Genomic DNA, 12,777 nt, shown 5'->3' with positions numbered 1-12,777 from the left:
GTCTGAGGAGACGTGCGGCCGGGCGAGGAGGAGGACAGCAGCTAGAAACACATTCATACACACGTCTAGCTGCATACGGACCGTTCCACCAAATGAGTTTAATCTATTTAAACTCATTTAAAAAAACAAGTATTCAAAGCTTAAACATTTACAATGACTACGTTGTGATCTACGGAAAGCCGAAGCATTAATAGACATAGCTGCACTGTGTTCGCCTCAAATCCCACACCCTAAATTTACACTCTGAAAAAATAACACTTACATTGTTCCCCCAAAAAGACCCATTTGATTCTTTTTAAAGGAGCAATGTGTAAGACGTAGCAGTAACGCCAACCAATCAGCTCTCAGCAGCAGTAACGCCAACCAATCAGCTCTCAGCAGCAGTAACGCCAACCAATCAGCTCTCAGCAGCAGTAACGCTAACCAATCAGCTCTCAGCAGCAGTAACGCTAACCAATCAGCTCTGAGTAGCAGTAACGCTAACCAATCAGCTCTCAGTAGCAGTAACGCTAACCAATCAGCACTCAGTAGCAGTAACGCTAACCAATCAGCTCTCAGTAGGAGTAACGCTAACCAATCAGCTCTCAGTATGGTGCTCTGTAATATTCTGCAGTCAAGTCTTTAATATAATGGGAGAAATAAGAAGTATCCATTCTTTCCTTAAACCAGCGCTGGTGAGACTGCATCCCTGACCCTCATAGCCACATGGTGAGCCGATCCCACCGCTCTGAAGTATGTGTCCCAAATTCTGAAAGTCAGCGGTCAGTACCGAATCACATATTTCCTGCAATTAAACTGTCTCTCCTGATGAGCAGATGAGATCTACCCGGAGCCGCCGGAACACGAGCGTCACTGAAGGAGATGAGACTAAAAAACAATCTGACCTTCTTTGTACAAAGACCTGCTGTTTACATACAAGTCATAATTCATAAATGAATTTTCAAAGTGCCTCATGTTTTCATGTATACATACTCCCAGCGGCCACTTTATTAGGTACACCTGGCTAGTGAAAGGTTGGACCCCCTTTTGCCTTCAGACCTGTCTTAATTCTTCGTGGCACACTTTCAACAAGGTGTTGGAAACGTTCCTCAGAGATTCTGGTTGGTTATTTGAGTTCCTGTTGTCTTTCTATCATCTGGAACCAGTCTGCCCATTCTCCTCTGACCTCTCACATCAACAAGGCATTTTCGTCCACACAACTGACCGCTCACTGGATGTTTCCTCTTTTTCGGACCGTTCTCTGTGAACCCTAGAGATGGTTGTGTGTGAAAATCCCAGTAGATCAGCAGTTTCTGAAATACTCAGACCAGCCCGTCTGGCACCAACAACCACGCCACGTTCAAAGCCCCTTAAATCCCCTTTCTTCCCCGTTCTGATGCTCGGTCTGCACTTCAGCAGGTCGTCTTGACCACCTCTACACGCCTAAATGCACTGAGCTGCGGCCGTGTGATTGGCTGATCAGCTATTTGTGTTAACAAGCAATTGTACCTAATAAAGTGGCCAGTCAGTGTAGATTCTTATTTCATGCTGGACTGTTTTTAGAATGAGGCACAATGCAGGACAGCCAATCGCAACACGTCTCATTTACATACTGGGGCAGTAAGAAAAGCAGCCTGTTGAACTGTAAGGCATGAAGAGGTCATGGAGACGTGAATTAGGACCACAGAAATGTTATAAGTGGAGCTTGAAGAGAAATATTTAATAAAGCCTGTCATTCATATACAGTAACCATGCTGTAAATGTCTCCCGCTCTCTCCCGGAGCGCAGCGGCTCGCTCTCGGCTCACGGCGGGTGTGCGCTTCCTGACCTTCAGCGAGCGAGAGCAGTTCCTGCTGGCCGAGCTGGACACTAAAACGTGGCGGAAAATGTGACAGCTCCTGAATTAAACATAGCGCCGGCATCTTTTCCCAAAGCCACGGCTGCGTGAAGCCTGCGGTGAGAGAACAACCAGCCCCTGTTTACCCTCTCCAGGAACACAGCACATTCTCCATCAGGCTGAAGAACCACTTCACCACCCAAAGAACCATTCAAGCATAAAATGGTTCTGACTGTTCTCACTGTTCTGAGCAGGAACATTCCCTTTACTAAAGAACCCTCTTTTTTAGGGCTTCAGTGCTAAAAGTAAAGTAAACATGGCTGACTGACCACATCTGGAGCAGGCAGACAAACAAAAACACAAAACGTACGTTAGGAAATTTGATTTTTCACTGAACTACAACTTTAAAATAGATATGTAGAAACTGAATACTCCACAGCAGGTACTGAATAATCCACGGCAGGCACTCAATAATCCACGGCAGACACTCAATAATCCACGGCAGACACTCAATAATCCACGGCAGGCACTCAATAATCCTCGGCAGGCACTCAATAATCCTCGGCAGGCACTCAATAATCCACGGCAGGCACTCAATAATCCACGGCAGGCACTCAATAATCCACGGCAGGCACTCAATAATCCACGGCAGGCACTCAATAATCCACGGCAGACACTCAATAATCCACGGCAGGCACTCAATAATCCACGGCAGGCACTCAATAATCCACGGCAGGCACTCAATAATCCACAGCAGGCACTCAATAATCCACAGCAGGCACTCAATAATCCACGGCAGACACTCAATAATCCACAGCAGACAGTGAATAATCTACAGCAGATAGTGAATAAACTACAGCAGATAGTGAATAAACTACAGCAGATACTGAATAAACTACAGCAGATACTGAATAATCTACAGCAGATACTGAATAAACTACAGCAGATACTGAATAAACTACAGCAGATACTGAATAATCTACAGCAGATACTGAGGACGAATGATATTTAAATCCGTCATGTCCTCAAGCACGCAGTTGCTCTAAGTGTTCTGCTGCATCTCGAGGCGACGCTGCTCACTTATTTCCGGTACCGCATTCTGTTTCCGCACATGCTCAGAGAGAAATCAGAGTGAGAGCTCACAGCACGGAGAAATCAGAGTGAGAGCTCACAGCACGGAGAAATCAGAGTGAGAGCCCACAGCACCGAGAAATCAGAGTGAGAGCCCACAGCACCGAGAAATCAGAGTGAGAGCCCACAGCACCGAGAAATCAGAGTGAGAGCCCACAGCACCGAGAAATCAGAGTGAGAGCCCACAGCACCGAGAAATCAGAGTGAGAGCTCACAGCACCGAGAAATCAGAGTGAGACCTCACAGCACGGAGAAATCAGAGTGAGAGCCCACAGCACCGAGAAATCAGAGTGAGAGCTCACAGCACCGAGAAATCAGAGTGAGAGCTCACAGCACTGAGAAATCAGAGTGAGACCTCACAGCACGGAGAAATCAGAGTGAGACCTCACAGCACGGAGAAATCAGAGTGAGACCTCACAGCACCGAGAAATCAGAGTGAGACCTCACAGCACCGAGAAATCAGAGTGAGAGCTCACAGCACTGAGAAATCAGAGTGAGCCCCCACAGCACTGAGAAATCAGAGTGAGAGCTCACAGCACTGAGAAATCAGAGTGAGCCCCCACAGCACTGAGAAATCAGAGTGAGCCCCCACAGCACTGAGAAATCAGAGTGAGACCTCACAGCACTGAGAAATCAGAGTGAGACCTCACAGCACTGAGAAATCAGAGTGAGAGCCCACAGCACTGAGAAATCAGAGTGAGAGCCCACAGTACGGAGAAATCAGAGTGAGAGCCCACAGCACCGAGAAATCAGAGTGAGAGCTCACAGCACCGAGAAATCAGAGTGAGACCTCACAGCACGGAGAAATCAGAGTGAGAGCTCACAGCACGGAGAAATCAGAGTGAGAGCTCACAGCACCGAGAAATCAGAGTGAGAGCTCACAGCACTGAGAAATCAGAGTGAGAGCTCACAGCACGGAGAAATCAGAGTGAGAGCTCACAGCACCGAGAAATCAGAGTGAGAGCTCACAGCACTGAGAAATCAGAGTGAGACCTCACAGCACTGAGAAATCAGAGTGAGACCTCACAGCACGGAGAAATCAGAGTGAGAGCCCACAGCATGGAGAAATCAGAGTGAGAGCTCACAGCACCGAGAAATCAGAGTGAGAGCTCACAGCACTGAGAAATCAGAGTGAGCCCCCACAGCACTGAGAAATCAGAGTGAGACCTCACAGCACTGAGAAATCAGAGTGAGCCCCCACAGCACTGAGAAATCAGAGTGAGACCTCACAGCACTGAGAAATCAGAGTGAGACCTCACAGCACTGAGAAATCAGAGTGAGACCTCACAGCACTGAGAAATCAGAGTGAGAGCCCACAGCACTGAGAAATCAGAGTGAGAGCCCACAGCACTGAGAAATCAGAGTGAGAGCCCACAGCACGGAGAAATCAGAGTGAGAGCCCACAGCACCGAGAAATCAGAGTGAGAGCTCACAGCACCGAGAAATCAGAGTGAGAGCTCACAGCACTGAGAAATCAGAGTGAGCCCCCACAGCACTGAGAAATCAGAGTGAGACCCCACAGCACCGAGAAATCAGAGTGAGAGCTCACAGCACCGAGAAATCAGAGTGAGCCCCCACAGCACTGAGAAATCAGAGTGAGAGCTCACAGCACCGAGAAATCAGAGTGAGACCTCACAGCACCGAGAAATCAGAGTGAGAGCCCACAGCACTGAGAAATCAGAGTGAGAGCTCACAGCACCGAGAAATCAGAGTGAGAGCCCACAGCACTGAGAAATCTGACTACTGAGCTACAATCCGGCCTCTATCAGATTCCTTAACCAGATTTCCAGCCCTTACTCTGGTCCAAGAAGTCAGAGTGTGCTTACATTTGAATGATCAACCGCAGAAATCAGCTTATGAAGGGATTATTGAGCGCGTGTAAACACACTCACCAGGCAGGACTGCTTCACATCTCCACACGGTGTGGGGCCAGATGATTTAGGCATGATATTACTGGTTACTATAAGCTCCTGCTACATTTTAGCCGCGTAGCTCCAGAGCCAAGACTGTAGAAGCAACTTCAGACCACCAGCCGTGGGCCGGGACAAGGCGGGGGTGGCCTAAATTAGATCCTTCACTGAGCTCCTGCTTTGAGACCCTGAAAGGACCCTGCAGAACACTGCAGCTTTCATCGAAAGGCCACTCGCTCAGTAATTAACCAGTCCAGTTGGTGCAGCTGCCAAAGGTCAGCGCAGAGCAGCGCAGACTAAAGGCGGCTTTATTACAGAAACACACAGAAAAACGAGGTTCGGCACCGCCGTCCATGCAGAAGGGCAGCAGATGGGCTACAGCGTGACCCAGTTGTTGCTCACGTCCTGCCCTTACACGGATTCGAAGGGCGTTAATAAGGAGTTCGTGCTGCAGTAACAGCCTCGACTCTTCTGGGAAGGCATTACACTAGATGTTGAACACTACTGTGAGGATTTGATTGACCATTAGTGAGGTCAGGTACTGATGTTGGATGGTCAGTTTTGGATCGAAAATCAGCCCAAAGGCAGAGGATGGAGCTCCATCACTCTAGAGAACACAGCTCCACAGCCCAATGCTGGGCGGCTTTACACCCCTCTGGCCTAGACTACTGAGCATGATGACCTCAGGCTCATGTGCAGCTGCTCTAGAGCGTCTCATTCTATTGGTCAGTGCTTTTCTATGGAGATCGTACAAGCTTCATCAGCAACGTGTGACCACTTTTGGAAAGTGGAACTTTTTAAAGCCGCCCAGCATTGGGCTGTGGAGCTGTGTTCTCTAGAGTGATGGAGCTCCATCCTCTGCCTTTGGGACGATTATTGATCCAGAACTGACCACCCAACATCAGTACCTGACCTCACTAATGGTCAATCAAATCCTCACAGCAATGTTCAACATCTAGTATGGATTACTGAGTGTTTGCTGTGTCTGTCAGCGTCATGTCCAGAGGCTGGAGGCGCTACCAGGAGAGGGGACAGTACACCAGGAACAGGTTCTTCAGATGGACGGAGAACGTGTTGTATATGGTTCCATATGGGACGTATTTTGAAAACGTTTCTATATAGCATCTATTGTAAGAGGCCTGACATGATAACAATAGCAGAACTCACTTCGGTGCTACTGAGAACCCTTTTCCAAAAGGCTCTATATCTACAGCACATTCTCCATCAACCCGAAGAACCCTCTCAGAATGAACAGAACCCTTAAATCACGCAAAGGGTTCTTTGAGTGCTCATGGTTCTATATAGAACCACTGCCTTTACTCAATAACCCTTGAAAAACCATATTTAAGAGTGTGTGGTTCTACGTAGGACCTTCTTCAAAATGGTACTATATAGCACCAATAAGGGGTCCTAACGTACTAAGGCGCGAGAATGCGATCATTCTTTACTTCATCGTGGCTACGACTTACTTATCTTGTACCAACACCTTACTAAGTTGTGGCCACACATTATTTTCTATTTATACAGGACGTCACCAGCAGGGAAGCTCATCTTATCTCACAGCAGCTTGTGGATCTTTAGAGTTTCAGCTACAAAAAAGGTTGAAATGGTTTCTTGCCGCCTTTTTTCCTCTAACACGCCCTGCTGGGGCTGTGAAAAAGTTTGTGACCCCCTCCAAATCAGGTAGGTGTGTGTGTGTGTGTGTGTTCACCTGCAGTGTGTTTGTGTGGTGTGTGTGCTCACCTGCAGTGTGTGTGTGTGTGTGTGTGTGTGTGTGCTCACCTGCAGTGTGTTTGTGTGTGTGTGTGTGTGTGCTCACCTGCAGTGTGTTTGTGTGTGTGTGTGTGTGTGCTCACCTGCAGTGTGTTTGTGTGTGTGCTCACCTGCAGTGTGTGTGTGCTCACCTGCAGTGTGTTTGTGTGTGTGTGCTCACCTGCAGTGTGTTTGTGTGTGTGTGTGTGTGTGTGCTCACCTGCAGTGTGTTTGTGTGTGTGTGTGTGCTCACCTGCAGTGTTTGTGTGTGTGCTCACCTGCAGTGTTTGTGTGTGTGCTCACCTGCAGTGTTTGTGTGTGTGTGTGTGTGTGTGTGTGTGTGTGTGCTCACCTGCAGTGTGTTTGTGTGTGTGTGTGTGTGTGCTCACCGGCAGTGTGTTTGTGTGTGTGTGTGTGTGTGTGTGTGTGCTCACCTGCAGTGTGTTTGTGTGTGTGTGTGTGTGCTCACCTGCAGTGTGTTTGTGTGTGTGTGTGTGCTCACCTGCAGTGTTTGTGTGTGTGTGTGTGCTCACCTGCAGTGTTTGTGTGTGTGTGTGTGTGTGTGTGTGTGTGCTCACCTGCAGTGTGTTTGTGTGTGTGTGTGTGTGTGTGCTCACCAGCAGTGTGTTTGTGTGTGTGTGTGTGCTCACCTGCAGTGTGTTTGTGTGTGTGTGTGTGTGCTCACCTGCAGTGTGTTTGTGTGTGTGTGTGTGCTCACCTGCAGTGTTTGTGTGTGTGTTCACCTGCAGTGTTTGTGTGTGTGTGTGTGTGTGCTCACCTGCAGTGTGTTTGTGTGTGTGTGTGTGCTCACCTGCAGTGTGTTTGTGTGTGTGTGTGTGCTCACCGGCAGTGTGTTTGTGTGTGTGTGTGCTCACCTGCAGTGTGTGTGTGTGTGCTCACCTGCAGTGTGTGTGTGTGTGTGTGTGAGCTCACCTGCAGTGTGTTTGTGTGTGTGTGTGCTCACCTGCAGTGTGTTTGTGTGTGTGTGAGCTCACCTGCAGTGTGTTTGTGTGTGTGTGTTCACCTGCAGTGTGTTTGTGTGCTCACCTGCAGTGTGTTTGTGTGTGTGTGTGTGTGTGTGTGCTCACCTGCAGTGTGTTTGTGTGTGTGCTCACCTGCAGTGTGTTTGTGTGTGTGCTCACCTGCAGTGTGTTTGTGTGTGTGTGTGTGTGTGCTCACCTGCAGTGTGTGTGTGTGTGGTGTGTGTGCTCACCTGCAGTGTGTGTGTTTGTGTGTGTGTGAGCTCACCTGCAGTGTGTTTGTGTGTGTGTGCTCACCTGCAGTGTGTGTTCACCTGCAGTGTGTTTGTGTGCTCACCTGCAGTGTGTTTGTGTGTGTGTGTGTGTGTGTGCTCACCTGCAGTGTGTGTGTGTGTGTGCTCACCTGCAGTGTGTTTGTGTGTGTGTGTGTGTGTGTGCTCACCTGCAGTGTTTGTGTGTGTGTGCTCACCTGCAGTGTGTTTGTGTGTGTGTGCTCACCTGCAGTGTGTTTGTGTGTGTGCTCACCTGCAGTGTGTTTGTGTGTGTGTGTGTGTGCTCACCTGCAGTGTGTTTGTGTGTGTGTGCTCACCTGCAGTGTGTTTGTGTGTGTGTGTGTGCTCACCTGCAGTGTGTTTGTGTGTGTGTGTGTGCTCACCTGCAGTGTGTTTGTGTGTGTGTGTGTGTGTGTGTGTGTGCTCACCTGCAGTGTGTTTGTGTGTGTGTGCTCACCTGCAGTGTGTTTGTGTGTGTGTGTGTGCTCACCTGCAGTGTGTTTGTGTGTGTGTGTGTGTGTGTGTGTGTGCTCACCTGCAGTGTGTTTGTGTGTGTGTGTGTGTGCTCACCTGCAGTGTGTTTGTGTGTGTGTGTGTGTGTGTGTGTGTGCTCACCTGCAGTGTGTTTGTGTGTGTGTGTGTGTGCTCACCTGCAGTGTGTTTGTGTGTGTGTGTGTGTGTGTGCTCACCTGCAGTGTGTTTGTGTGTGTGTGCTCACCTGCAGTGTGTTTGTGTGTGTGTGTGTGTGTGCTCACCTGCAGTGTGTTTGTGTGTGTGTGTGTGCTCACCTGCAGTGTGTTTGTGTGTGTGTGTGCTCACCTGCAGTGTGTTTGTGTGTGTGTGTGCTCACCTGCAGTGTGTTTGTGTGTGCTCACCTGCAGTGTGTGGTGTGTGTGCTCACCTGCAGTGCGTGGTGTGTGTGCTCACCTGCAGTGCGTGTGTGTGTGTGTGTGTGTGTGCTCACCTGCAGTGTGTTGTGTGTGTGTGTGTGTGTGTGTTCACCTGCAGTGTGTTGTGTGTGTGTGTGTGTGTGTTCACCTGCAGTGTGTTGTGTGTGTGTGTGTGTGTGCTCACCTGCAGTGTGTTTGTGTGGTGTGTGTTTTCTCCTCAGCACTGATAAAGCTCTGCAGGCGCTCAGCTGCGCTGCCACACTCCTCCTCTCACTCCTCATCTCACTCTTCCTCTCACTCCTCTCTCTATCCCTCGCTTTTTCCATTCTTCCCGCAGAGACAGAGAGCCGAGCTGAATGAAAGAAAGGCTCGCGCCGTTTTTCTCCTCCTCTCCTCTCTCCGCTCCCGGTTTCCTCCTCTCTCATCTCCCTCCTTCACCCGCTCCTCCTCCGCTCCTCCTCCTCTCCTCCTGCTTTCGGCTCATTCCTTCAGCCCCTCTAACTTTTCCACTCCTGTCTTCCTGAGACACGCTGAGCTCCGGCTCTCCGCGCAGCGCACCATGGGAAGTGTAGTGAGAGCCGCGCTGGGATTTGTAGGCGCTGATCCGGAGTTTTGGATCTAACGCGGTGAAACTGGGACGAGGCGTTTAGTTTCAGTTTCCTCTTTAATTTAAACTCATCTGAGTTCAATTTAAAAGGTCGGTCAGAAAGAACGAAAGAAAGAAAGAAAGAAAGAAAGAAAGAAAGAAAGAAAGAAAGAAAGAAAGAAAGAAATGACAGAAAGGAGAGAAAGAAAGAAAGAAAGAAAGAAAGAAAGAAAGAAAGAAAGAAAGAAAGAAATGAAAGAAAAAAATGACAGAAAGGAGAGAAAGAAAGAAAGAAAGAAAGAAAGAAATGACAGAAAGGAGAGAAAGAAAGAAAGTAGGATGCGTGACAAAAGGAAAAGAGGAAAGAAAGAGAAGAGCAAGAAATGAAGGAAGAAAGAAGAAAAAGAAGTGTAAGCTGAAATGAAATAAACGCAGAAAGAAAGAAAGGAGGAAAGAAAGACAGAAAGAAAAGAAGGAAAGAAGGACTCAAGAAAAGAAGAAAGAGGAGAAAAAGAAAAGAGAAGAAGAAAGGTAAACTTAAAAAAATGAAAAAGACAGAAGAAAAGGAAAGGAAGGAAAAGAATGAGAAAAAAAGAAAAAAATAAAGAGAAAGAAATCAGACAGAAAGACAGAAGGAAGAAAATAAGGAAAGAAGGATGAAAGGAATATTAATATCTGATATTAAAGCCAGGGAAATATTATAATATTAATATCTGATATTAAAGCCAGGAAAATATTACAATATTAATATCTGATATTATAGCCAGTGAAATATTATAATATAAATATCTGATATTATAGCCAGTGAAATATTACAATATTAATAACTGATATTAAAGCCAGTGAAATATTACAATATTAATATCTGATATTATAGCCAGTGAAATATTACAATATTAATATCTGATATTAAAGCCAGTGAAATATTACAATATTAATATCTGATATTAAAGCCAGTGAAATATTACAATATTAATATCTGATATTATAGCCAGTGAAATATTACAATATTAATAACTGATATTAAAGCCAGTGAAATATTACAATATTAATATCTGATATTATAGCCAGTGAAATATTACAATATTAATATATGATATTAAAGCCAGTGAAATATTATAATATGAATATCTGATATTAAAGCCAGAGAAATATTATAATATGAATATCTGATATTAAAGCTAGTGAAATATTATAATATGAATATCTGATATTAAAGCCAGTGAAATATTATAATATGAATATCTGATATTAAAACCAGTGAAATATTATAATATGAATATCTGATATTAAAGCCAGAGAAATATTATAATATGAATATCTGATATTAAAGCTAGTGAAATATTATAATATGAATATCTGATATTAAAGCCAGTGAAATATTATAATATGAATATCTGATATTAAAGCTAGTGAAATATTATAATATAAATATCTGATATTAAAACCAGTGAAATATTATAATATGAATATCTGATATTAAAGCTAGTGAAATATTATAATATTAATATCTGATATTAAAGCTAGTGAAATATAATTAATATCTGATATTAAAGCCAGTGAAATATTATAATATGAATATCTGATATTAAAGCCAGTGAAATATTATAATATTAATATCTGATATTAAAACCAGTGAAATATTATAATATTAATATCCGATATTAAAACCAGTGAAATATAATTAATATCTGATATTAAAGCCAGTGAAATATTATATGAATATCTGATATTAAAGCCAGTGAAATATTATAATATTAATATCTGATATTAAAGCCAGTGAAATATTATAATATTAATATCTGATATTAAAGCTAGTGAAATATTATAATAGTAATATCTGATATTAAAGCCAGTGAAATATTATAATATTAATATCTGATATTAAAGCCAGTGAAATATTATAATATGAATATCTGATATTAAAGCTAGTGAAATATTATAATATTAATATCTGATATTAAAGCCAGTGAAATATTATAATATTAATATCTGATATTAAAGCCAGTGAAATATTATAATAGTAACATCTGATATTAAAGCCAGTGAAATATTATAATATTAATATCTGATATTAAATCCAGTGAAATATTATAATAGTAATATCTGATATTAAATCCAGTGAAATATTATAATAGTACTATCTGATATTAAAGCCAGTGAGATTTTATAATAGTAATATCTGATATTAAAGCCAGTGAAATATTATAATATTAATATCTGATATTAAAGCCAGTGAAATATTATAATATTAATATCTGATATTAAATCCAGTGAAATATTATAATATTAATATCTGATATTAAAGCCAGTGAAATATTACTGTAATATATAGTGCATAATAGTAAAATCAGGACCATTTAATCCAGTAAAGATTAGATTTCTGTCTGATCGTCACAGAGAAGGTCATATGTTCTAGTTATGGCTTTGTGGTTGTCAATAACGCTGAGATGACCTCGCCTAGTGTAGATCAGACTGACCATCACTTGCTGTGGACATTAGCAGGGCTCACAGTTCGATACAGAGAGCTGGTCAGTCGGCAGATTATATTTAAGTGTATTTAAAGAGCCAACAAGCTTCATTTGCCTCCTAATTCATAATATTTGTGTTTCAAAGAACTGACCGCAGTGCAGTGTGAGGCCTGCAGTTAGCGTGGTCAGCAGGGACCGGGGTCAGCGGGGTGTTGAGGGGATTCAAACTATCGCTTTAAAGTAACGGATACTGTGCATTTCAGAGGGGAAGCTCCACCACCAACACACACACACACACACACAGTGGGTTTACACACAGCGCAGCAGCAGCCTAAATATGCCCCTCGCAGGCCGGACCGAGTCATTACACTCACACAGTGCAGATATAAATAAAGCTGGTAAATAAAAATAGTGCAAATTCTCACCTCCTCAGTCATGTGACCTCAGCAAACTCAACGACCCCCCCAAACACACACACACACACACACACACACTCACACACCCACACACACCCAGTGTAAATCACACATCTCATATGAGCTCAGATTCACTCTGATAGTCACTCTGCTTGCAGGCCAGGGATTAATCAGAGCATCTACATCTGCATGGATCCAAACTGTATGAGCACAACCACAATAACTGTAACACATAAATATATAAAAATAACCATATTTATTATTATTAGTAATGCGTATCTGAGGAAAGGTCACTTTAAAGCTGTTTGTCTGGACAGGCAGTGATTACTTATTCATATTACAGTAAATAGAAATAACATTAATGTATTAAATGGTGATTTCGTGTTGTCCTCTCCTCCAGGAAGTCCAGTGTTTATCACCTAATACCAGCTTTATCTAATCAATACTTCATGGAATTAAATTAGGAGCTGCTGATGGAATGAAATAAATCCACACGGCGCCGGAAGACGATAAGAACTTTGTCCTTCAAACTCCAAACTCGCCCACAAGATGA

General features: G+C 44.0%; 1 protein-coding gene across 3 annotated transcripts in view; it reads right to left on the bottom strand.

Annotated features, from left to right (window-relative positions):
* Window positions 1-12,777, bottom strand: part of stard8 (StAR-related lipid transfer (START) domain containing 8) — a 99,160-nt gene that overhangs the window by 77,706 nt on the left and 8,677 nt on the right. For 2 of the 3 annotated variants that reach the window (XM_017723701.2, XM_017723702.2), the window contains exon 1: window positions 8,936-9,174. The exons of the other annotated variant lie outside the window; for it this stretch is intronic. In XM_017723701.2, coding sequence (XP_017579190.1) covers window positions 8,936-9,077 — 142 coding nt within the window. In that variant the 5' untranslated portion in view covers window positions 9,078-9,174. Of the gene's footprint in view, window positions 1-8,935; window positions 9,175-12,777 lie in introns of those variants that run through there. 3 annotated transcript variants of the gene reach the window in all.

This window comes from Pygocentrus nattereri, chromosome 23, assembly GCF_015220715.1.
Source record: "Pygocentrus nattereri isolate fPygNat1 chromosome 23, fPygNat1.pri, whole genome shotgun sequence".
NCBI lineage: Eukaryota > Metazoa > Chordata > Actinopteri > Characiformes > Serrasalmidae > Pygocentrus > Pygocentrus nattereri.
Note: the sequence above shows the minus strand (reverse complement) of the source record. Positions and strands in the feature narration are given on the sequence as shown.